A 21,814-nucleotide genomic window follows, 5' to 3' on the forward strand; every position below is an offset into this window, starting at 1 on the left:
GAGACCAGGAGACGAGGCCCGTGAAGCTCCTGTGGGGGCCCCTTCCTCCTTATCCTGAGTGGGATCAACTACCCCTAGCTAGTACCTGTTACATGCTGAGCTCTGAGCTAGATTCTGGAAAGCCAGAAGGAACTTCGAGAGCCATGTTCATGGCTTTCTGGGGTAACATCATTCTGCCTTCCCTTCCTAGCCAATTGCCAGAGAGTTTCTGGGCCTGGGTGGGTGGGTGGCTCAATCGCCACATGGTCAGCCGTGGGCCCCACAGAAGGAAGAACTTTCCAGAGGAAGAAAGGACCTTCCATAGGGGCCTTTGGGGCCCAGACAGCATCTGCTGATGTCACCACCTTTACAAAGCAATCCACACTCCCCCTACTTCAAGTCTGGACACCACAGAGGACTCTGATGAAGCTCCGTAAGACTGAAGTTGCTAGGAAATTTGAGTTTGAGAGGGATGGGGGAGAATGATGAAAAGGGATGGTATCGATGAAGATGAATTGTACTTATAAACTGACATGTTGACTGGGAATTCTTTTGTACAATTACTTAATTTAAAAAAAAAAAAAGAAAAGAAAACCTTGCCCTACTCAAAAAGAAAAAAAGCCAGGTGCCAGTGGCTCACACTTGTAATCCTAGCTACTCAGGAGGCTGAGATCTGAGGATTGTGGTTTGAAGCAAGCCTAGGCAAAAAAAAGTCCCCCATGAGACTCTTATCTCCAATTAACCACTCAAAACCAGAAGTGGAGCTGTGGCCCAAGTGATAGCACTAGAAGAGGTTCAGGGACAGTGCCTAGGCCCTGAATTCAAGCCCCACAACTGACAAAAAGAAAAAAGAAGAAAAGGCTGAAGGAGGTTGGAGGAGGTGAGTGGCACTGGTTTTTATACAGAAGAGAAGCAGTAATTAAGATCCACTGTCCCAGCTGGGCACTGGTGGCTCACGCCTGTAATCCTAGCTATTCAGGAGGCTGAGATCTGAGGATCGCAGTTCAAAGCCAGCCCGGGCAGGAGAGATCGTGAGACTCCTATCTCCAATAAACCACCAGAAAACCGGAAGTGGTGCTGTAGCTCAAGTGGTAGAGCGCTCGCCTTGAGCTGAAGAGCTGAGGGACAGCGCCCAGGCCCAGAGTTCAAGCCCCATGACCGACAAAAAAAAAAAAAAAAGATCCACTGTCCCAGTTTGTCCAGGAATGGAGTTTCCTAGGACAGTCCTGGGAAAACTAGGGGGCTAGGGCACCCTGAGAAGCAGTAGGAAAAGGCTCCCCTCCTCTCAACCCGGCATGTGCCTAGGTCCATAGTGTGGTTTGGACTCCAGCCATCTGATGGATTTTTCCTTGCTGTCCCACCTCATATGCATGGAGGAACAGGAGGGTGAGATCCTTCTGGCCACTCAGGAGCTACAAAGGAAAACCAGAAGGAAAGCATGACCCTGGGTGAGAGGCAGGAAATTGCCTCAGCTGTCCTGTGTCAAAGGGGCTCAGTAAGGCCTCACACACAGCTTGGGTTGCTGAATACTGATCTGAAGAGTCCCAAGTAAACTACCAGGTCAAGGAGCTTTACCTGTCCTTCAGTCCTGTGCTCAGGGTCCCACATAGATGGGGAAAGACATCTTGAAAATCTTTTGTCTGGTAGTTATTCCAGAGACCCAGAGGGCAGGCATGGAGGGAGATCTGCCTTGAGGTCCTGAGAAGCTGTCATCAAACTGGTGTCTTTAGATCTGGTCAAGGAGCAGACTCCCCTGGACTTCCAAAGTTGTGGGGCAGGTATCTCGAGAGGCAAAGGTTTGATTATAAGTGAATGGGATATGGTAGATCCCATGTAAGAGACTAAACTCCAAGAAACCCGGCCATTCTGGGCAGCACACTCCTGCATGGTTTGAATCCTACTAGTGACTCTTTAGTTCATAGTGTTGTTTCCCAGATGACATGGCCAGAGGTTCACTGAAAGGGAGAAAGTGTGGAAGACAAGCCCAGCCCTTGGCAAGTCTCTGCCTTGCTGAGACCACATGCTCTTCTGGGAGAGGCTCATTCCTGTTGCCACTCTGTTCTGTTTCTCAGCTTGGTCCACTCCAGCATCAACTCAGGTGAAAAATCCTCCACTCATCTTCCTGAAGTGATCCACCCTTGGAGGAAATCCACATTTGCTTTTCCCTGCCTTGGGAGCATGTGAAGATGCCCAGCCATGCCCATTAGGAGTGGAAAACCACCTGCTCCCTACTTCCCTGGGAGCTCCTTAGAGGTGAGAGGGTTTCAAGCATATATGTAAATACACTGGGTGGTGTGCAAGTGTATACAAATGTAACTGAGATATGGTAGATTCAAGGGAAATCTCAAATAGTGTACTTCCTTAAAAGGCAAAATCAAAGTCTGGCAAACACAAACACCAGGAAGCAGGTGCATGAAAGGGGTGTGGGGTCAAAGGGTAAAGGGGAGATGAATAAAGAGGAGAATGCAGACAAGAATCCAATGCATATCCTACAAAATTAACAAGAGTGAGGGAAGGGATGGGTAGGGGAGGGATGAGTGAGAATGTTGAAAGGGGTGACATTGATCAAGATATATCATATTCATAAACTGCTTTGTTGAATGACAACTCCTTTGTGCAACTACTTAAAGATAATAATAAAAGACAGGTGGTAATCCTGGAGTCCAGTCAGTTTAGGAAGAAGCAGAGTCCTGAAAACAGGGCAAATCCAGAGTTCATTTTATTGTGCCTGATAGGAGTTAGAGCCAGGATGTTCAAAGTCTAGGGGCTGAAGGCAGGGATGGGCTTTCCTCTTGCTAGTTATGAAGCAGCAAGAGGGTACCAAGTGAGAGGCCAAAAGAGGACAGAGGAGAGAAAAACAACAGGTATCCTGACAGCTAGTGCATTGGTGTTTAGCATTTCCGGCATTTCCTTTGTTCTGTTGTAGATCTGAGGCTAGCACCTCCTAAAAGAAATTCAGGAAAGAGCCTGACAAAGCCGCCCCTTTTCCCCAGCACCCCTTTTTAGGAAAAGCACCTACTGAAAATGTTGCAAGGAAAGAAAAAATCACTCTCCCCACAACATCCTTGCGACCCCACAAGGATAGAGGAGGAAAGAGAGAGAGAGAGGCTCCTCTCTGAACATGGCCTCCAGGAAACAACTTCTTGGGAAATCTCAGGAGGCCCCAAAAGTTCTACCCAAGCAAGTAGGATGCTAAACCCTGGGGAGGAAGACCCAGATTTCTTGATTTATTCAATAATAGATCCTTAGAGCTCCCTCACAATTGCTACTGCTCCATTCAGCTTCATGCCTGGCTGGTCACTAATAATTTATTACAAATAAGTCTCATTGCTCCAACTAGACAACAGGCTTCTCTACTTCTGAATTCCCTACAGAGCTTCGCACAGCTGGACACACAGCTGGTCCTCATTAATTCCTCTCTGGGCTTGATTCTTCTACTCTTCCTAGCCTACACCTCTATTCCTGCATTCTAGTGTCCTGCCCAGGGGAACAGAACCAGCCGGCACCACTCACTCCTCTGCTTCCTGAGAGCTAGTCTCACAGATGCTAACAAAGGGAAGGGAGAATTTGGAGTCTATCGATCTGACTGGTGAAAGCCACTGGGAGCTTCTGTAGGTCAATGGGGAAGAGCTATTAGCAAATTAGAACTCTACAGTCCTCCTAGGGCAGACAGGAGAATTGTTAAGTTTGAATAGTTTCAGTCAGATGTTGAACCTCAGGAAGAAGCAGATGTTCCTAAGAATATTTCCTGAGAGAAGTCTCTGGAGGAGCCTTTTAATTTCCTGGTTTCAGTTACTTCACCTGTAGAAGGAGCACACAGTAACGTATTATTGTAGGCAGGTGACTGGGCCACATGATCTGATAAAAAGTACCTTCCAGTTCTGCACTTCTGTGCAATATCAGAACATGTCATTCAGCCATGTTCAAGGTAGTGATAAGGAATCGACATCAGGATCCACAGTTCAATCCCAACACTGAGACTTAAGAAGTTCCCTACATTAATCTCTCTGAACCAATCCTCTTGACTATAAAACGGGGACAATAATAATATCTTGAGCTGTGGCTCAAATGGTAGAGAACCACTCTTGAGCAGAAAAGGCATTCCCTGTAAAGGTAGCAACCCTCCAGGAAATAATGATCACCTTATAACCCCTCAGCTAAATATGCTGATAAACTCACCAAGTTTTGTTCTTATTAGACACTAATTGCATTTCCTTGGTTAAGCACCATAAAAAATTCATTGCAAGTTTTGTGAAACAAGATGCCAATCGCATTTTAATTGCTAGAGAGGAGAGAGTAGGGGGAGAGACTTCACCAGGAAAATACAAATGGCACAAACTCAGAAAGTCATCTTCCCAAGCTAAAAGGCTCAGTTCTGAAACAAGAATTAAGAAGGAGAATTGAACCTTTCTGGAAGGCCAACTCTTCCCTCAGGAAGAGCCGATCTAATGGATGCTCAGACTTGAAGTCTCAGAGTCCTTAGATGGTGGGAGTTTTGTACTACAGATTATGATAGACAGACTTGACAAATTTAACAAACAAAGTAATTAAGCACCTACCAAAATTCTGAAGTCAGTGAGCCGGAGTCAGTATCAAAGTGTGAAGAAACAGGGAAGGGAGGAAAATTGCAGTCTTGTTCTATAATGAATGTGTGAGAAAGAAGAAAGAAAGGCAGGACCAGGGTCTTACCATCACTTCATTTTAATACCAGAACTCTGGGACAGTTCCAAGAACTGTCATTTTAAAAAACCAGTACCCTAGTTCAACTCTAAAATCTCCTCATGTTACAATGTCCTTGCCCCAGGCAGGACCCACCAAAGCCAGATGGAAATGGAGCTAGAGGAGACCAGTGGGGAAGTGGGGAGGATCCAGACTTGCATGGGATTAGCCTGGGCTGAACGAGGCTGGACCCCATCCTCCCAGAAGCCCCTAGGGGATCCCCCTCAGGGATCCTCTAGGAGGCCCTGAGGTGGCAGGAGAAGGCAGGACTAAGGGTACTCTGGGTATCCTCACAAAAGCCACACTGATGGCTGAGGACAGCAGAAGTATAGGCTCCTGGCCATTTCTCACAGCCTCTTTGGTCTGTCCCTTCCATCCCTCTCATCCCCGAGATCCCCCATCATTCCCAACCCAGACCCAGAGACTCCCTGTTGTGGAGGGACTAGAAATTAGGGCCGGGGGGTGGGGTGGGGTGGGGGGAGAGCCCCGGTCGCCCAGCTGCCAGTCTGTGTGTGGTAATAATCTTGCATGCAGTAGTAAGAAATTCAAGCCTTCTGTATGGGTGGAGGTTGCTGCTTCTCCTGCTGCTAGTAGACCTGCCGGAGAGATCAGGAGACATGAGCATGGTGCGCAGTGAGGTTGGAGGAGAGGAAACAACAGGACTTGGGGAATAGAGTCATGGAACAAAAGACAAAGAGTCTGGATTCACAGTATGGCTTCACTGAAGCCAGCCAAGTGACTTTTCTATTAGTAACTCACACTTAGCCATTCAGATCCTTCACTTCCACTTCTACCAGATGGAGCTAAAAATATCTGCTCTCTAGGTTATTTTTCTCAGATCTGAAGATGGACACGTACATCCTCCTAGAAACTCAAGAATATCATCTCCCACCTGCTCCCAGGCACAGCCTCAGGGAAAGATGCTTTTCATGATCCCAGTCTGCCCCTGCGAGGTACTTAACACAAATACTGTGCTCTGATACACATTATTGCCCTCAGCCCTCCCACTGCTGAAGAGATGAAGCTCAGTCTCACCCAAGAAGTTAATTAGATGCAGAAATGCCAAGCTCTGGCTGTAGAATAGGGAAGGCAGTCACTAGTAACCACCTTAGAGAACAGGGATGAAGGCCCAGATGCATACATTAACACTACAGGTCATGTCCCCCAAGTATAACACTGGGCCAGGTTCTAAGCAGGTTTTATCTCCTTCAGTCATCATGGTAGCATATAATACAGCCAAGATGGTTATCCCCGAGAAACTCTGGTTTTCCAAGGGTAGGAACTTATCTAAGATCACCCAGGAAATGGCAGATCTAAGCTACAAACTCGTATCTACTCTTATCTAGTGAATTCTTCCACTGTTAGAAATCCAATGGAGCCGGGCACTGGTGGCTCACGCCTGTAATCCTAGCTACTCAGGAGGCTGAGATCTGAGGATCGCGGTTCAAAGCCAGCCCGGGCAGGAGAGACCGTGAGACTCCTATCTCCAATAAACCACCAGAAAACCGGAAGTGGCACTGTAGCTCAAGTGGTAGAGCGCTCGCCTTGAGCTGAAGAGCTGAGGGACAGTGCCCAGGCCCAGAGTTCAAGCCCCACGGCCGACAAAAAAAAAAAAAAAAAAGAAATCCAATGGATCCCATGCAATAAGTAACACGGCCTCCTCCCATTATGATGGGCATTCCCTAGTCCATTCCTTTCCAGCCCTCAGGAGGATACAGACTTAAGGGGTGGGGTTCACAATGTCTCCCAGTCCGGTCCTTCAGGAACCTCCCAGCCCTACCTCTGCCCCCACACTCACCTGCACAGTGTCATGGATCCAATCCAGGAACTCAGCTACCTTGGCATAGACACCTGGGTGATTGGGCTCTGCACAGCCACGACCCCAGCTGACCACCCCCACCAGGTGCCATGTGTCCCCAGCTGGGCATACCAGAGGCCCTCCGCTGTCTCCCTGAGGGATTCAGACATAGAGACATAGAGAAACAGCCAATCAGATCTTCTTGGTGGAAGAACACCAAGATCAACTTGGGGGATGGACTCTCTTCCAGCCTCTCCTGCTACCTGCTGGGATGGCTGCTAGCTTTTCCCTTCATAAGCATGAGCTCTTCTCCTAGAGAGGCCACTAACATGCATACACCATAGAGCCAGGCTAATTCCGGCCTCCTGTGCCCTCCCTCTGCCACCAGCCATACCTGGCAAGCATCAGCCCTCCCATCCAGGTAGCCAGCACACAGCATACGGGGGGTGAGGGCTCCGCTGTACATGCAGGAACTGTTGCAGAGCTGAGTGCTGAGCAGAGGCACCATGGTGTCCTGTAGCATGTCTGAGCCATGGGCTGTAGAAGACACCGGGAAAGGTTGCAGGGCACTAAGTGAGTACAAGAGGGCTGAGCAGCAAGATGGAAAGAGTAAGAAGTCCCAGAGGCATGGAGACCCAAAGGGAAGAGCCTGGGGCAGGAGCTGTGGGATCAGGGGGCATCTGCCATATATCAGGCTAGGAGCAGGACTCACACAGACTCCCAGGTCCTGGGGTCTGGGGTTAGAGAAAATGTTCAGTGGTTCTTCTCCTGAAAGAGACACAGCCTGGACAGACTGGGTCCCCCAGGACTGCCAAAGGTGATGCTGGGGAAAGAGGGGACAACTTTGCTGTGGCCAGGGAAAGTGGATGTAGGATTTCTCCCTCCCCTCCCCCATCCCACACCCACCAGCTCAGTACCAAGGGCCCTGGTAACCGACTCACAATGGCTGGGGTCGGTGTGGCCCCATCCAGACACCCAGCACTGGGACCCCCTTGGAAAATGCTGTTCCTCAGCTGGCAAGCACACAGCACCCACAGTGTCTGCAGGAAAACACATGATCCTGGTCCGCACTCAAGCTGAGTCTCCCTCCTCAGAGCATCTTGACAGTCCTGGTGTCTGATATCCACAAGCCAGGTTTCCTAGACAGCTAAGCAGTTCAGCTCCATCCTACCTTGGGATGGGTCCTCTAGGGAGGCTCATGTGCACACTGCAGTATGCATAGGGCCTTCTAGAGTTGGTCAATGCACTTGCTGCCCTGCCTGACCTGGGCACTGAAGGGCAGATGGAAATTCCCTCCTGACCCAGGAAATCCAACTTCATATGGGCACCCAGGTGGCCCAATCCTCCTTGCAGCAGTACTTCCAAAAGTCTTTACACATCATAAAAGTGGAGCTAGGCATGACTGTGGGTAATACAGGCATAACCACTTAGGGAAAGAGCTATTTCCTCTCAGTTCTCTTTCAGTCCATCTAACTGCATCGAGAAGAAAGACTTTGTTGGGTGCTAGTCTCTCCCTCTCCAAACGTTGTCAACCTCCCACCTGAACTGAAGGTGACCGGTCCAGGCTCAAAACTTCTACAGAGGACACTGGCATTGAACCTGAAAACTGCCCTATTTTTACACTGTAGGTTTTTGTGGTTACTAGCAATTTACTAGAATGTTTTCCTCTAGAAATATTAACTGTTCAGTAATAGTTCATTTATGTGATGAGATTTTTTTTCCCTTCATTTGTTTATGGTTCTGGGGGTGGAAGGCAATCCTTGAATTTGCTGGGCAAGTGCTCAACCACAGAGCTCTACCCCCAGACACGTGATAAGACTTGTGAAACTGTCTGAGAAACCCAATTCTTCAGGTGACAATGAAAAGCGCGCTGAACATATGCATCTGGAAGGGTGTGCCGAGGGTGAGTGTGCATACAAGTGTGTAGTGTAAGCATGTCTGTGTATGAGTGTGTGAATGTGTGAGCATTCATGTGTAAATGCACGAGTGGGTGTGTGTGACTACACGTGACTGAGCATGTGATTGGGTGTGCATCTGAGGATGCTTCTGTGGGTGTAGTGTTTGGGTCTTGTGTCCACACACAGGTATGCACTGGGGCAGCTGCAGCTCACCCCTGCAGGGAAGGTGCTACAGCTGCAAGAGTTCTGGCTCTGGACTCAGGACATCAAGCTCAGGAACTGCTGGTCACATGACTTCAAGGCATTCCCTAATCTTTAACCTCATTGTACAAACCTGTTTCATCTACCTGAGAGAGTAGTTAAGAGGACTAAGGAAGCGGATATTTGGGAAAATAAGAAAAATTTCTTTAAGATATTACAAAAATGACTGAGCTCTGGAGCCTGCCTAGGTCATCAGCTACTTGGCAGAGAAGGCAGCTCTTCATGGGACCTCAAAAAAAAAAGTTCTGTGCACAGCTCATCCTCTGAAAGAGCCCGTCAAGAGCTCATACAATTTCAGGTTCAGGAGAATGCAAACTCCCTATAGTCCCCAAATGCATTGGGTAGTTTAAAGCTGATGGAGTTAGGAGGGAACCTAAGCTAAACTAACCTAACCAGCTAGCCTCTCCTCCCACTAGCTCTTTTATAACCACCACCTTCAGTCTGTTCATCCCAAAGCCTCACCTGAGAAACTGAGTGGTGTCCGGAGCCGTAGGAGGGCAACATCATAGTCATGACTCTGGGCGCTATACAAGGGGTGGGAGATGACCTTCTCCACCACAGCCCCCTGGTGTGGCCTGACAACACTGTGGCTGACCACCCCTGCATAGACCCGCCAGCTGGACAGATAGGACAGCCTGAAACTGCACACAAAGACCACGCTAAGCCCAGGGAAGGAAGAAAGGTAGCACAGTAGAAATTGGCTGGGGAAGGCATTAGTGGACCATACCCAAGGATCATGACTCTTAGTATCACCCCAGCACTGAGCAAGCAGGAAGTGTTTAATGAATACATCAGGACTCATGGATAGAGAAATGTATGGGTCACCTGCAACCTTTACTCCCTCTCTTCCTGTGTAAACACCTTCCAAGTTTCTTAACAATCATGAAAGGGCTTTACGTAATATCCAAATTCTGAGCTGAGTCAGACAAACTTCTCTCAGTCCTCTCTCTCCACTTACTATGTGAGATTTTGGTGGAGGCTTTTCTCCCCCATTCACCTCAGTTTCCTCACTGTAAAAATGGAGATTGTCCCTTCCTCTCTGCCTACCACCAAGAGAAGATATCTGTCCATTTATTCCAACGAATATTTACTGCCTATTACATTCAGGAACTGTTCAAGGCCCCAGGGACCCAATAGTGGAAACATCTACAAATGTATTCATTGTAAACAAGACTGAGAGAGTCATACTCCCATAGTGCTTCTGGTCTGAAGAGGAATAAAAGATATTCAACAAGTAATTACATAGAAAAGATTTAATTACAGTGGAGATAGATGCAAAGAAGCACAGAGTGCTATGAATGCAAAAGATTTTACAAAAACCAAAGGGATACAAAGCACCAGTCTTTGTTATGACTGATCTTCACACAGAACTCACCAGAGCTGAACTTGGCACTGAATATGGAGACTATCACTCTGCATTGGGAATAGACACTTGTACAGGACACACCAATAGCCAATCAGAAAAGGTGACTGAGCCCTTACCTCCCCAGGAGTCCCCCACACTTGCCTGTGCATGCAGTGTGCAGCAGTCACCACCCAGTGGGGTGCCAGCACAGACCCCCCGCATGTGTGCCGGGAACCGAGGGTCACACTGGCCTGCCATGGCCAGCGTCCAGGAGCTACAGCCTGCCCACCGACTATCCGGGAAGCCAGAGGCCTTGCCCCACATTCTGCCAACAGAAAGGGTGACAAAGAGAGAGTACCAAGCCAGAGAGCCAATATGGATGGCTCTCATTTACCATTCCTGGTCCTAAGAAGGGAAGACAGAAAGATAGGCGTTTGATTAGCACAGACTGTGAGCTTGCTGAGAGAAGGGACCATGTCTGCAATATCTATGGAGGCCCAATAACTATCCCATAGTACAAAGTAGGGGTCAACGTGTCAATGTGTGGATAGATGTGAGGAAGGACTAAATAAATAGGTGGACATATGGATGGGAAGACAGGCAAGAGGCACCCCACACACTGTCTCCCATTTGACCTCTAATTTACCACCTATCCTTAGTCTCCAGAAACTGCTATCAGGTAGCTCTGCAGCCAATACTGATTCCACGTTTGGAATGATTCCACTTTTGGAATCAGTCCTGAAGGACATGGCAGTGAGTGCCAGAGGCCAAGGCAGAAAGGAGAAATAGTGGCATAGGGAATCATCAACCCAGCCAACCCCAGATGGCTAGGGACATGACAGGGGCTTCATATGACTCTGTTTAGGCAAACTGTATCTGCAAGAAGAAATGCAGCAGGTCAAGACCCCTCCACCCAGACCCAGCTGAGCCTCCCATAGTGGTCTTTCTTCCCACTGCCACCTTCCTGAGTTCAACACATGACTCACCAGAGCATTTGAGGGAAACAATTCGGCCAGAAGTACAGTTGTCTCTGCAAAACAGAGGGGCCAGCAAGAAGCTGGACAGGACCAATGCAAGGCCACATACATCCAAGGGTATTAAGAACAGGGGGTTGGTAGGAGAAGGCAGACAGTGACATGTAGTCACCAACTTAAAACTACCATCTTTGTCTTCCTCTCCCACCCTAGAGCTCGGGCGCTTTCTCCCAACCAGTGCCCAAGACAGCAGTGTGAATTCTACTTAATCTTTCAGAAGACAACAGAAAGCTTCACAATCCTAGCAGATCAATTTGAGAGATAGAGTATCTATAGATGAGAAAGCCCAGCTGTTTCTACTAAATGAAAAAAACCATGTGATGAATGAATGAGTAGTGAATGCATTAGTGAATAGAGCTCTTCACCCCATGTTCCTTTCCAGGCTCAGATTCCTGAATGGGAAAGCAAGGAAGGGGTAAGACCCCTCTCCAGGAGAACAGGAGGACTGTGGATTCGGGAAACCAGAAACGGTCAAGATCCAGGCATTTGGGCTACTAGAAGAAAGTCTTGGTTTGGTCTCATGCTGCCTTTCTGTGTCCACCTCCCTCCCTTTGAGGATGGAAATGTTTCTTCTGTGCCCTTCTGTCGTGGAAGTTTGCATTTTCCTTTTTTTATTTTATAGAGGCTCACTGCTCAGAGTTTTCCTTGAGTCTCAGAAGAGACTTTGGACTTCAGGCTTTCAATGTTGGGACTGTTAAAAGACTCTGGAACCTCCTGGAGAGTCCTATCCCCAATGTGCTAAATGCATTTTGCATTATGAGGCAGCCATGAACCTTTGGAGGCCAGCCACAGAACGTTATGGTTTGAATACAAAGCATCCCCCATACAGGCTCCCTGGTTGAAAGCTTCTCCTAAGTTGCTGGTGCTGTTGTGGGAGGGTGTGGAAACTTCAGTAAGCAGGGCCTAGCTAGGAAGCACATCTCTAGAGGTGTGTCCTTGGAGAACATAAGAATATACCTCTTCCTGGGATTCTCTATCTCTTTGTGGTTCCTATCACCATGATACTCTTCCCAAAGCCATGGGTCTAAGCAACCATGGACTAAACTCTCTGGAATCATAAGTCAAAATAAGTCTTTGCTCCCTCGCATTGTTTTTCTCGGGTATTTAGTCAAAACAACATAAAACAAACTAGTATACAGGGGGTACAAGTATCTTTCCAAACCCTCTGGCCATAAGAACCAACCCAGGGCCGGGCGCTGGTGGTTCACGCCTGTAATCCTAGCTACTCAGGAGGCTGAGATCTGAGGATCGTGGTTCAAAGCCAGCCCGGGCAGGAGAGACCGTGAGACTCCTATCTCCAATAAACCACCAGAAAACCGGAAGTGGCGCTATAGCTCAAGTGGTAGAGCGCTCGCTTTGAGCTGAAGGGCTGAGGGACAGCGCCCAGGCCCAGAGTTCAAGCCCCACGGCCAACCAAAAAAAAAAAGAACCAACCCAGGATTTCTTGCAAGGGGAAAATAACATATGGGAGCTGTGAAGGGCCTGGTGAACTGGATTGGTAATTTCTGTTCCTCTGTCCTTCCCCTTATACTGCCAATATCCTCACTACCAGGCTATCCTGAAATAAAATTGCTCTGTACTTCCCATCAGGGCCCCTGCTAAACCTTATCAGGGTAGTGGAGGTGTGGTTCAGTAGTAGAACACTTGCTTAGCAGATGCGAGGCCCTGGGTTTGATCTTGAGCATGGAAAGAGGAGGAGGAAGAGGAAGAGGAAGAAGAGGAGGAGGAAGAAGGAAGAAGATCACCATACCTGGGCTGCCACACCTCGTGCAGGAGGCCTACCAGCCTAGAAGAGATCTGAGCAAACTCCTGGGAGCTATTGAGCTTTATGTCAGACAGGTTCACTCCCTTGTGGTGAATGAGTCTTGGCAAAGGAAGGAAAAAGAACAAGAAATCAGCTTTAGACTATAACATGAGGTACAGGTTAATTATAATCGTAATTAAAATGTATGAGATAGCCAACCAGTGCCATGACTATGACCATAACTTCTGACACAGGAACAGGCTGGGATACCAGAGGACCAGAATGAATGAGAACTTGGATGTTAACAAGCGTACAGCAGTCTCCGACTCTACTTCCCCCTACCCTCCAGCCAGCCTTCCTCCTCCTCAGGCCCCAGGCCTGGTTCCCATTACCTGAGATGCCCAAGGCTCCGGCAGACCTGCTGGCCCAGGCTGGGGTTCCAGCCCTCATAGCAGACTAGGAACCAGCCTGGCCAGGCCCTTACTTGTACTTCCAGTAGGGAATTCTCACTGTTTATTCTGAAAGATACTGAAAACACAGCATGAAAACCAAATCGCCAGCACCATAAACCTAGATAGATGTCTAGTCTCCAAAACTGTGAGAAAAGAGGAGTCTGTGGTTTAAGCCACCCTATGTACAGGTTTTTGTTATGGTAGCAAGAGCAGACTAACATATAGGCTCTAAACTAAGCTCTTTTTCTATATTTCATACATTTTATCTTTACAACTTTACGTAGTAAATATTATTATCCCCATTTTAGAGTGAAGGAAATAGAAACTCAAAGAAAGAATGTATCCAAGGCCTTGTAACTAGCAAAAGGAAGACTCTAACCTTGTTCTAATTTCTAGAATGGATTCTAAGCCCCAGTCTCAGAGCAGCGTCAGGCTTTCTGATCCTCTTCTCTTACCTGGAAGGCAGAGGACAATACAGGAGAGGGCAGGGGACAATGTAAAGGGGTATCTCCAGATGCCTAGGTGGCCTTTCTGGTCACAAAGTGCTACTGCCCCCCCCGCCCCTCCCACACATGTACAATATCTAGCTCTGACATTGGCATCCTTGTTACATATGACAAGTTTCCATGCCACGTTCTAACCAATGATCAGGACAGTCCCCTGGTACAAGAGCATCAAATCAGAGAGCAATGCTGCTACCTAGCACTTGAACCACCCTCATACCAGAGTAGGGAAACTAGTAGCTAGTAGTGAATTCACAGCCCTTTGTGGGTTTTTTGTTTTTGTTTTTGTCAGTCATGGGTCTTCAGCTCAGAGCCTGGGCACTGTCCCTGAGCTCTTGTGCTCAAGACCAGTACCCTACCACTTTGAGCCACAGTACCACACCTGATTTTCTGATAGTTAATTGGAGATAAGAGTCTCACAGGTACTTTTCTGCCTGGGCTGGCTTCAAACCCTAATCCTCAGATCTCAGTCTTTTGTTTGTTGCTCCTAGAGCTGTAAAGGACTCTGGGTTGGGTGATGGGGTGGTGGAGTTCTCTAGCCTTGGGAAGGGGTGACCCACCTGTTTTGGGAATCACTGGGAGCAGAGCTTCCTCACTGCTGATACCTGAGCAGCTCAAAGTCACCTCCTCATCCTGCAAGGTGGAAGCGGACGGGAAGGCAGCTGGCCACAGATACAGTACTTCACAGAAGGAAAAGAGAGGTTCACAGAAAAGAGGCTAGGGAGAGGGAGGGACCCTCCCCCTAGGAGAAGCCCAAGGTACAGAACAAGACATTCCTTCAGCAGAGGCAGATCTTCTACCTGGGGACTTCCACCAACCACTTGCCCTTTAGGCAGGACCCCAACCAACCTCCAAGGATGAGCACGGAATGGTCTCTCTGTCTATCTTTGTCTGACTGCCTTTCTCTTTCTCTCTGCCTGTCTCTGCCCATGTCTCTATCATTGGCAAAGATTTCTAGAAAAAGTCTGACTGGGACTTCCCTGGATTGTCATTCAAGTAATTTGGAACTGTAGGACTAACACACTGAACAGGGGAAGCCTAAGGCTGGCCTGCTACATTTCACCCCCTCTCCCCTTGCTGTCTTCGTAGAATAGGCAAGGAAGACATACAGCCCATCTCCTGATACTTGCTCAGCATCTACTTCTCTCTTCCAGCTTCTCCCGGTCCCTGTCTCTCATCCCTCTCTGGACCACAGAATGGCTCCCAGTACTGACCTAGAAGCCATGAGCCGACACCTGCTCCTGCCAACAACATCAGGGCCGCCAGCACCACGCAGCCACGTCGCAGGGAGCACCAGCACCTTGCCTGAGAGACTGTGGAAGAAGGCAGAGGGCTTTCTGGGTTCTCTGCTTCTGCCAGTGAGCCTCACTTCACCCCCTAGGGATGGGTATGTGGAGTTGAAGAGAGCTCCCTGAAGCCTCTTGAGCCCATTCAACCTCCAAAATGGGAAACAAGGAGCCCCGTGTGGGGCTAACACAAGGAGGCCTCCACTATGTCACTCCCCTTCGGCTAATATGACCTACTAGGTTGCAGCTGGTCTCCTGGCTCTGCTCTGCAGATCCCAGGTCCTGGGGCGTCTGAGCATTGAGCCTCCATAAGATCATTCAGCATTGGGCTCTGGGGAAACAGTTGTCAGAATCTCAGGATCCCCACATCAAGGGCTGCCAAGAGAAGACCCAGCCCACACCAAGCCTCTCTCTCTCTAATCTCAGCCTTTCCTCCCTTGGCTGCTACCTACAAGGCTTTGTTTACCTCATCCATCCCTATGTGCTCCCCAAGCTGCCCCTCCAGCTCCCTTCTGCTCTCCTGGAGCCCCCCCCCCATTTTACTTTCAGATGGCCATAAATATCTGAATAAAAAATGGAATCCAGACAACCCACTCCCACACCCTTGTCTTTGCTTCAACAAGCATAAAGGGCATCTGATGGCATCTCTCAACATTCCACCCCAGGCATCTCCATCTCTCTCTCTCTTTCACACACACACACACACACACACACACATCATTCATTCATGCAGCAAATATTATTAAGCGAGAGTACAGAGACCACTATTTACAGTGTGTAGAGGATTCAGGATACATCAACGTAGGTCACTCTGCCACTGCCTCAAAGAATATAGTGTTCTCCCAAAGATGAGTTATATAAACAAAATGGAATACGGAGACATCCCCTCCTCCCCCCAAACAAAAGAACTCAACTAATTACCACTGCCATTCAAAACAATAAGAACTTACTTCTCACTGACACGATTAAGGACTTCTTAGAAGACGCAGCCTGAGACAGGTCCTCATGATGAACAGGGTGAAAGCTGTTATCTATATCAAGAATTCAGTATTGAGTCATCCAGACCAAGAGGCCTGAATAGGCGAAGGCATAGCAGTAAGAACACATGCAGCAGGGTGAGTCATATGTATATCTGAAATGCTTAAGACACGAAGAAGAGTAATGAAACATAAGATTTTGGAAAAGCATTGAACAGTTTGAAGCTAAAAGCTCCCTCCATAGTGAATCCAGCTGCTGACATGCAGGCTGCTCCTCGAATCTCTAGGCCTTCTCAGATTACCCGCACCAAACCTGCTGTTCCCTTCCCCATGTAGCTGACTCCTGCTGACTGTCTAAGACTCAGAGAGGAGGTCATTTCTTCAGGGAGCTTTGCTCAGCTCACAAAGCTCTACTGTGGTCCTGTCTGGTGCCCAACTTACTTCTCTCTCTTTCCTTCCTCTCTAGTCTATGTATCCCAAGGCACACAGGGCACAAAAAGGCAATTCAGATAGAGTACGCGGAGTGAAAGAAGGCAAGGCAAAAGGAAAGGGAGGGGAAGGGAGGGAAGAAGGAGGGAGGAGAAAAAGGAGAACAAGATTATGTGATCAAAATGGCTTTATAAATTCTAAAGTACCATGCAAATGTCCATAATAATATTAATAAAGAGTACAAATTGGTTGTAGACCCTTCCTTAGGGAACTAAGAATCTAGTAGAGTAAGATTCCTTAAAATTGAAGTGATTTGAGTAGTTCACTAGCTACTCAGGAGGCCGAGATCTGAGGATCACAGTTTGAAGACAGCCTGGGCAGGAAAATCCATGATCTCCAATTAAGCACCCCAAAAAGCCACAAGTGGAGCTGTAGATCAAGTGGTTGAGTGTTAGCCTTGAGCAGAAAAGTTCAGGGACAGTGACCAGGCCTAGTTCAAGCCCCAGGTCTGACACACACACACACACACACACACACACACACACACACACACACACACACACACACACACACACACACACACACACACACACACACACACACACACACACACACACACACACACACACACACACACACACACACACACTGAAGTGACTCAAGCTAGGAATGGTGGTTCATCTCTATAATCCCAGCACTTGTAACATTGAGGCAAAAGGGTCATGAGTTTAAAGACTCTGACTTATATAACAAGACTCTGTCTTCAAATAAACAAACCAACCCTAGAGTGGCTCACATCTCCCCCTTAGGTCACCTTTTGTTGGCCACATATACATCTGTCCCTAGTAATCATAAAAGCCTTAAACCCTGGCCCCAAAGCAATGTTTGCTCAGATGTGAGCTTCACAATGTTACACAGAATGTCCCTTCATGGAAATCCTCCTCAGTCCTGCTTTTGTGCTCCATTGAGCTGACCCCAGCCAATGGTCATGAAAGCCTCTCTTAGACTCGCCCAGCACAACTTCCTTCAACTGGTCTGAAAATCTTCACTGGAGCCAGGAGCACCCATACCAGATCATCTCACAGCTGAGGCAGCAGCCCCCCTGGAGCCCCACCTCCCCATCCCTATGCCCACCATACTGAGGCCTTTAGGACTGTCTCACACACACACTGGAAACAGGCCCTATTTCTCCAGAAGTGCGGATCGTGGCTTACACCCCAGGTACTCCCTCTAGAAAGGACTGCAAACTAGGGAGAGCAGGCAAGAACACAGACTTGGAGCAGGAAGGATGTCTGAGATTTCAGTTTTATCCCTGGGAATATGCTATCTCCTGAGCTAATGTCCCTCTGAGAAGAGAGGCAAGGGCATGATCTAGAAAGAATTCTATGGTATGCCCCACGTTTTTTCCCCTCTCGGTTTCAAGGAGTTAGGCCTTAAGCCCAGACTCTGGACAAAGTGGCCTCATCTAGGGTGTGTCTCCATCTCAAAACCTACTGCCCAAGCCTATGAAAACATGTCTCTTCATGGTACAGGAATCCCTGGTTTTCTTTGGAGTAGGAGTTAATGCAATATTGATTTGCTCGGGTGTAAAGCACTTTACTAGGTCCAGGAGGTGGGTAAGAGAAAAAGCAGGAGGCTAACCATACAGGGTTCCGTGAGGATCCAGCCACTGCCCCAGAGCTGCCTGAGGAGGCGCTTTCCACCAGCCCAGAATCCCAGAACAAAGGTGAAAGAGAATGAGGTCAGAGCAGGGATGGCACAGGGGCATAGCTTACCATGAGGGTCAATGGCCCTGATATTAGTCTTCAGGATCTGCTAGGCAGGCCACTTCTCCTGTCTTCTGTGAACTTGGTTGGAACATGAAGTGTTCTCAGTTCACACATAGCCCCTCTCTTTGTCCCCCCTACACACACACACACACACACACACACACACACACACACACTCACACAGATACGTACCAGAGAGACAATGAACTCTGCTCAGGTCCCATGAATAGGCCCCTTGTTGCGGGGAAGGGGGCCAAGGGCTGGGCTAACAGAGAAAAATGTTATGGGGAGGAGGGGAAGCAAAGTACTGTTGCTTAGCAACCAGGTCCCTTGTGCCAAAGAGTGTGCCTCACGTATGCTAACACAATTCCCCCTTCCTGCTGACAGGGCTGTACTGGAGACAGTGATATTAGCATTTGTTGAAATGTTTCTGAGCCCTGTAGATTACATCACCCCTCTGTGTGGGTTGGTTTTTCCAGCAGTCTGGGACTGTCACCATGTTGGAGTTGTCAGGGTGACGATGAGGGATTGTTGTCAACTCTCTCCTCAGAGTTATACCTGTCACTTCATTGCTAGCAAGTGCAGCCTCTCTACCTTGAAAAAGACAGTTGCTACGGAAGCTTTCAGTATTATCTGCTTTCCAATATAAGGTGGACTCACAGGGCACAGTCAGACTGAAAATACCTGGGAGTCATATCTCTGTAAAGAAGACAGGACAGTCCCAGAGGAGAGCAAGACTGGTGTGGCTTCCTGTCCTCCAATCACCTCTCGTATCCCACCAAGAAACCATTAAGAATATGGGCATCAGAGTCAGGTTTTCATCTAACTCCAACTTTCCTACTTTCCTCAGTCAACCTCACATGAAAGAAGGAAGATAAGAGTACCCACTTCCCAGGCATGGAGTTAGAAATGAGATACTGGATGTGAAGCTCTTACTCTGTTGTCTGGTATAGATAGTAGTTATTACCGTTGAAACTCACCCCTGGCTTGTTCCCTGTTTTCCTCATACTCTTAGTTGTGGGACAGGGATCACTTATAAATTACAAAAGTGAGTAAAAGTGGCTAGAGCTGAGAATACCCTGGCTAGGGTCTGAGATCTCCTGAGACAACACACTTTAGTCTATAAACATAATACCTGCAAACATAATACACATGTCATCAGTGTGTCTGGGCAGAGGGGTTGAATAATTCACAGGCCTGGAGCCTGTGGGCTGAGAGATAGGAGTAGATATAAGTAACAGTTAGGGGGCTGGGAATATAGTGAACCTTATCTTAAAGAAATGAAAGGAGAACTAGGAATGTGGCTCAGTACTACATAAAAAGGAAAAGCCAGGGGCTGGGAAGGTGGCTCAGTGGTAGAGCGCTTGCCTTGCATGCCTGAGGCCCTGGGTTCAATTCCTCAGCACCACATAAGCAAAAAGAAAAAAGCCGGAAGTGGTGCTGTAGCTCAAGTAGTAGAGTGCCAGCCTTGAGCTGAAGAGCTGAGGGACAGCACCCAGGCCCAGAGTTCAGGCCCCATGACTGGACCCAAAAAAAAAAAAAAAAAGGAAAAGCCAGAAGTGGCATTGTGGCTCAAGTGGTGGAAGCTCAGGGACAGTGCCCAGGCCCTGAATTCAAGCCCCAGGACTGGCAAAAAAAAAAAAAAAAAGTTACAGTTATTTGTAAAAAGTAAAATTACAGAGGCACTAACACAAAGGTATAGGAGAAAGACAGTTGGCAAGAGGGCTTCACAAAGGAGAAAACATCTGAACTGGATTTGAGAATAAGAGGGAAATGATTGAGTTAAGGCCTCTGAAAATTCTATCCTCCATAAAAGCAATGAAAAGACTAACAGTGAAATTCTCTGAGAATCAAAGGATTTAACACTCTGGAAGTTAACCAATGGCTTACAGCAATCTAGGATATGTTCATTCAAAACAGGATAATTTTTAGTAAGAATAGTGAGGTTTGTATATTTTAACTTGTTATAATTCTACTTCCCTCCCCCCCACCCTAACTCTGTAGTATTCTTGAAAAAAAAAAAAAGTACCCCTCTGGACAGGTGTGGTGGCTTACACCTATAATCTCAGTTATTTGGGAAGTGGCTATAGGAGCATCATGGTCCAAAGCCAGCAGGGATAGGGAGGAGGAGGAATTAGTGAAACTGTCTCAAGGTAGATATGGTGGGTCAATACTGTGCTCCCCATGTGAGGCTGTTCTGATTTGACCTGACTCAGAACTTGTCTAGTTTGAATATCTTTTAACCTAAGAGAATTTACTGAAAACAACTGGAGACAACTATTGGACTTTATGGCTGTCTGAAACAGTGGTTAACAGTTGGACCAAACAACATGCTACCCATGCATCTTAAAAGGGAAACCTGTGGAAGGGGGTGTCCAGTGGATACAACATTTACTCTTGGCTTCAGCAGCTCCTGATCTCCTGTAACTGCCAGCCATGTACTATCATACCACCAATGTCTACTCTCACACCACTGGAAGAAGACTTACAGGAAACTCGGGCAACAACGCTGCCTTTCTCCAACATGGGACTCAGAGAGACAAGACAGCCAGTGAGAACCTTAAGTGTTGTGCCCAACCACAGTTGGTATTTCAGTCTTGCTTTAATTCACTAGCTTTTCATCTCAGGGGGAAATATTGTCATTAGAGAGTATATGTGGGTTTAACGATCCTGTCTTGTAAAGAGATTTCTACCCAATTGCTGTTTTATTTTTACAAATATTTATATAACCCCCTCCTAGGGGAGTCATTAGTGCTTACCAGCACATTGTAGGATTGTGACCTCATCATGGTTGGGTGAAGCCATACGAAGACATTTGGGGCAATGAATGGTGAGTGGCCAGAGTGTGTAACTGCTAGTACCACATCCTCCAGAGCCTTCTCTCTCACCACTGGTGACAGCACATTCCAGATGGAGGCTGCTTTGTTGGCTTGGGTTCTTAATAGAGGGTATATGGAGAGTCATTTCCAGTGGGACTCTCTATGGACCTGGAACATTAGGAAGAAAATGTCATGTAAGACTTAAGTACTGCTTCCTCCTAAAGCACAACCTGACTTATCCTAAAGCCCCCTGTGTGTCAAGCTGAGACACAAACTTTCATCGACTCCCCATTGTTAGCAGGATCCATGTCTAGTACAAGTTGATTATGTAGTGCACTTCATGATGTAATCCCCAACCAATCTTTAGGGGGTTCATATCTCATTGTATCCTTTCTTCCCTGTGCTTTATTTTCTAACAACAAAGACCTCGAGGCTGGACATGGTGGTACAGACCTGTAATCCCAAGTTGAGAGTCATAGGTAGGAGGATCCAAGTCTGAAGCTAAACCTCCCCCCTCCCCGTCCCCCACCCAAACCAAGATGGGATAAGGGGAGCTCAAGAGTCTATTTAAAATGTAACTAAAAAAAAAAAAAAGGGAGGACAGGGGTATAGCTCAAGTGGTAGAGTGCTTGTCTAGCAAGTGCAAGGCTGTGAGTTCAATCCCCAGTACTAACCCCTTCCCCCCCCCAAAAAAAAAAGCCCTAGAACATTCCTCAAGTCGAATATCTACTCTCCCACACCTAATTTTAGGCTATATTCTAGCTAGAGCATCCTTCCCTCTTGTTTCTCTAATTAGAAAAC

General features: G+C 47.6%; 1 protein-coding gene across 11 annotated transcripts; it reads right to left on the minus strand.

Moving 5' to 3' along the window:
• Positions 1-1,689: 1,689 nt before the first annotated feature.
• On the minus strand, positions 1,690-21,024 carry Tmprss5 (transmembrane serine protease 5). 11 transcript variants are annotated; one of them, XM_070038481.1, is made up of 17 exons: positions 18,387-18,658; positions 18,201-18,272; positions 15,970-16,050; positions 15,257-15,350; positions 14,948-15,046; positions 14,294-14,413; positions 13,171-13,306; positions 12,785-12,898; positions 10,987-11,030; positions 10,031-10,325; positions 9,118-9,179; positions 7,438-7,536; positions 6,891-7,033; positions 6,497-6,649; positions 4,539-5,294; positions 3,694-3,780; positions 1,769-2,923 (listed from the first exon to the last, which is right to left on the minus strand). In XM_070038481.1, the coding sequence occupies exons 4-15, from the start codon at positions 15,342-15,344 to the stop codon at positions 5,286-5,288; spliced, it is 1,362 nt and encodes a 453-aa protein (XP_069894582.1). In that variant the 5' UTR covers positions 15,345-15,350; positions 15,970-16,050; positions 18,201-18,272; positions 18,387-18,658; the 3' UTR covers positions 1,769-2,923; positions 3,694-3,780; positions 4,539-5,285. The 11 variants fall into 11 exon arrangements, with proteins under 11 accessions (XP_069894580.1, XP_069894582.1, XP_069894585.1 ...); XM_070038484.1 differs by lacking the exons at positions 18,201-18,272; positions 18,387-18,658 and adding an exon at positions 20,954-21,024; XM_070038483.1 differs by lacking the exon at positions 18,201-18,272.
• Between the last annotated feature and the right edge of the window lie 790 nt (positions 21,025-21,814).

The sequence above is a fragment of the Dipodomys merriami genome, unplaced genomic scaffold (assembly GCF_024711535.1).
Source record: "Dipodomys merriami isolate MVZ:Mamm:240054 unplaced genomic scaffold, mDipMer1.0.p SCAF_29, whole genome shotgun sequence".
NCBI lineage: Eukaryota > Metazoa > Chordata > Mammalia > Rodentia > Heteromyidae > Dipodomys > Dipodomys merriami.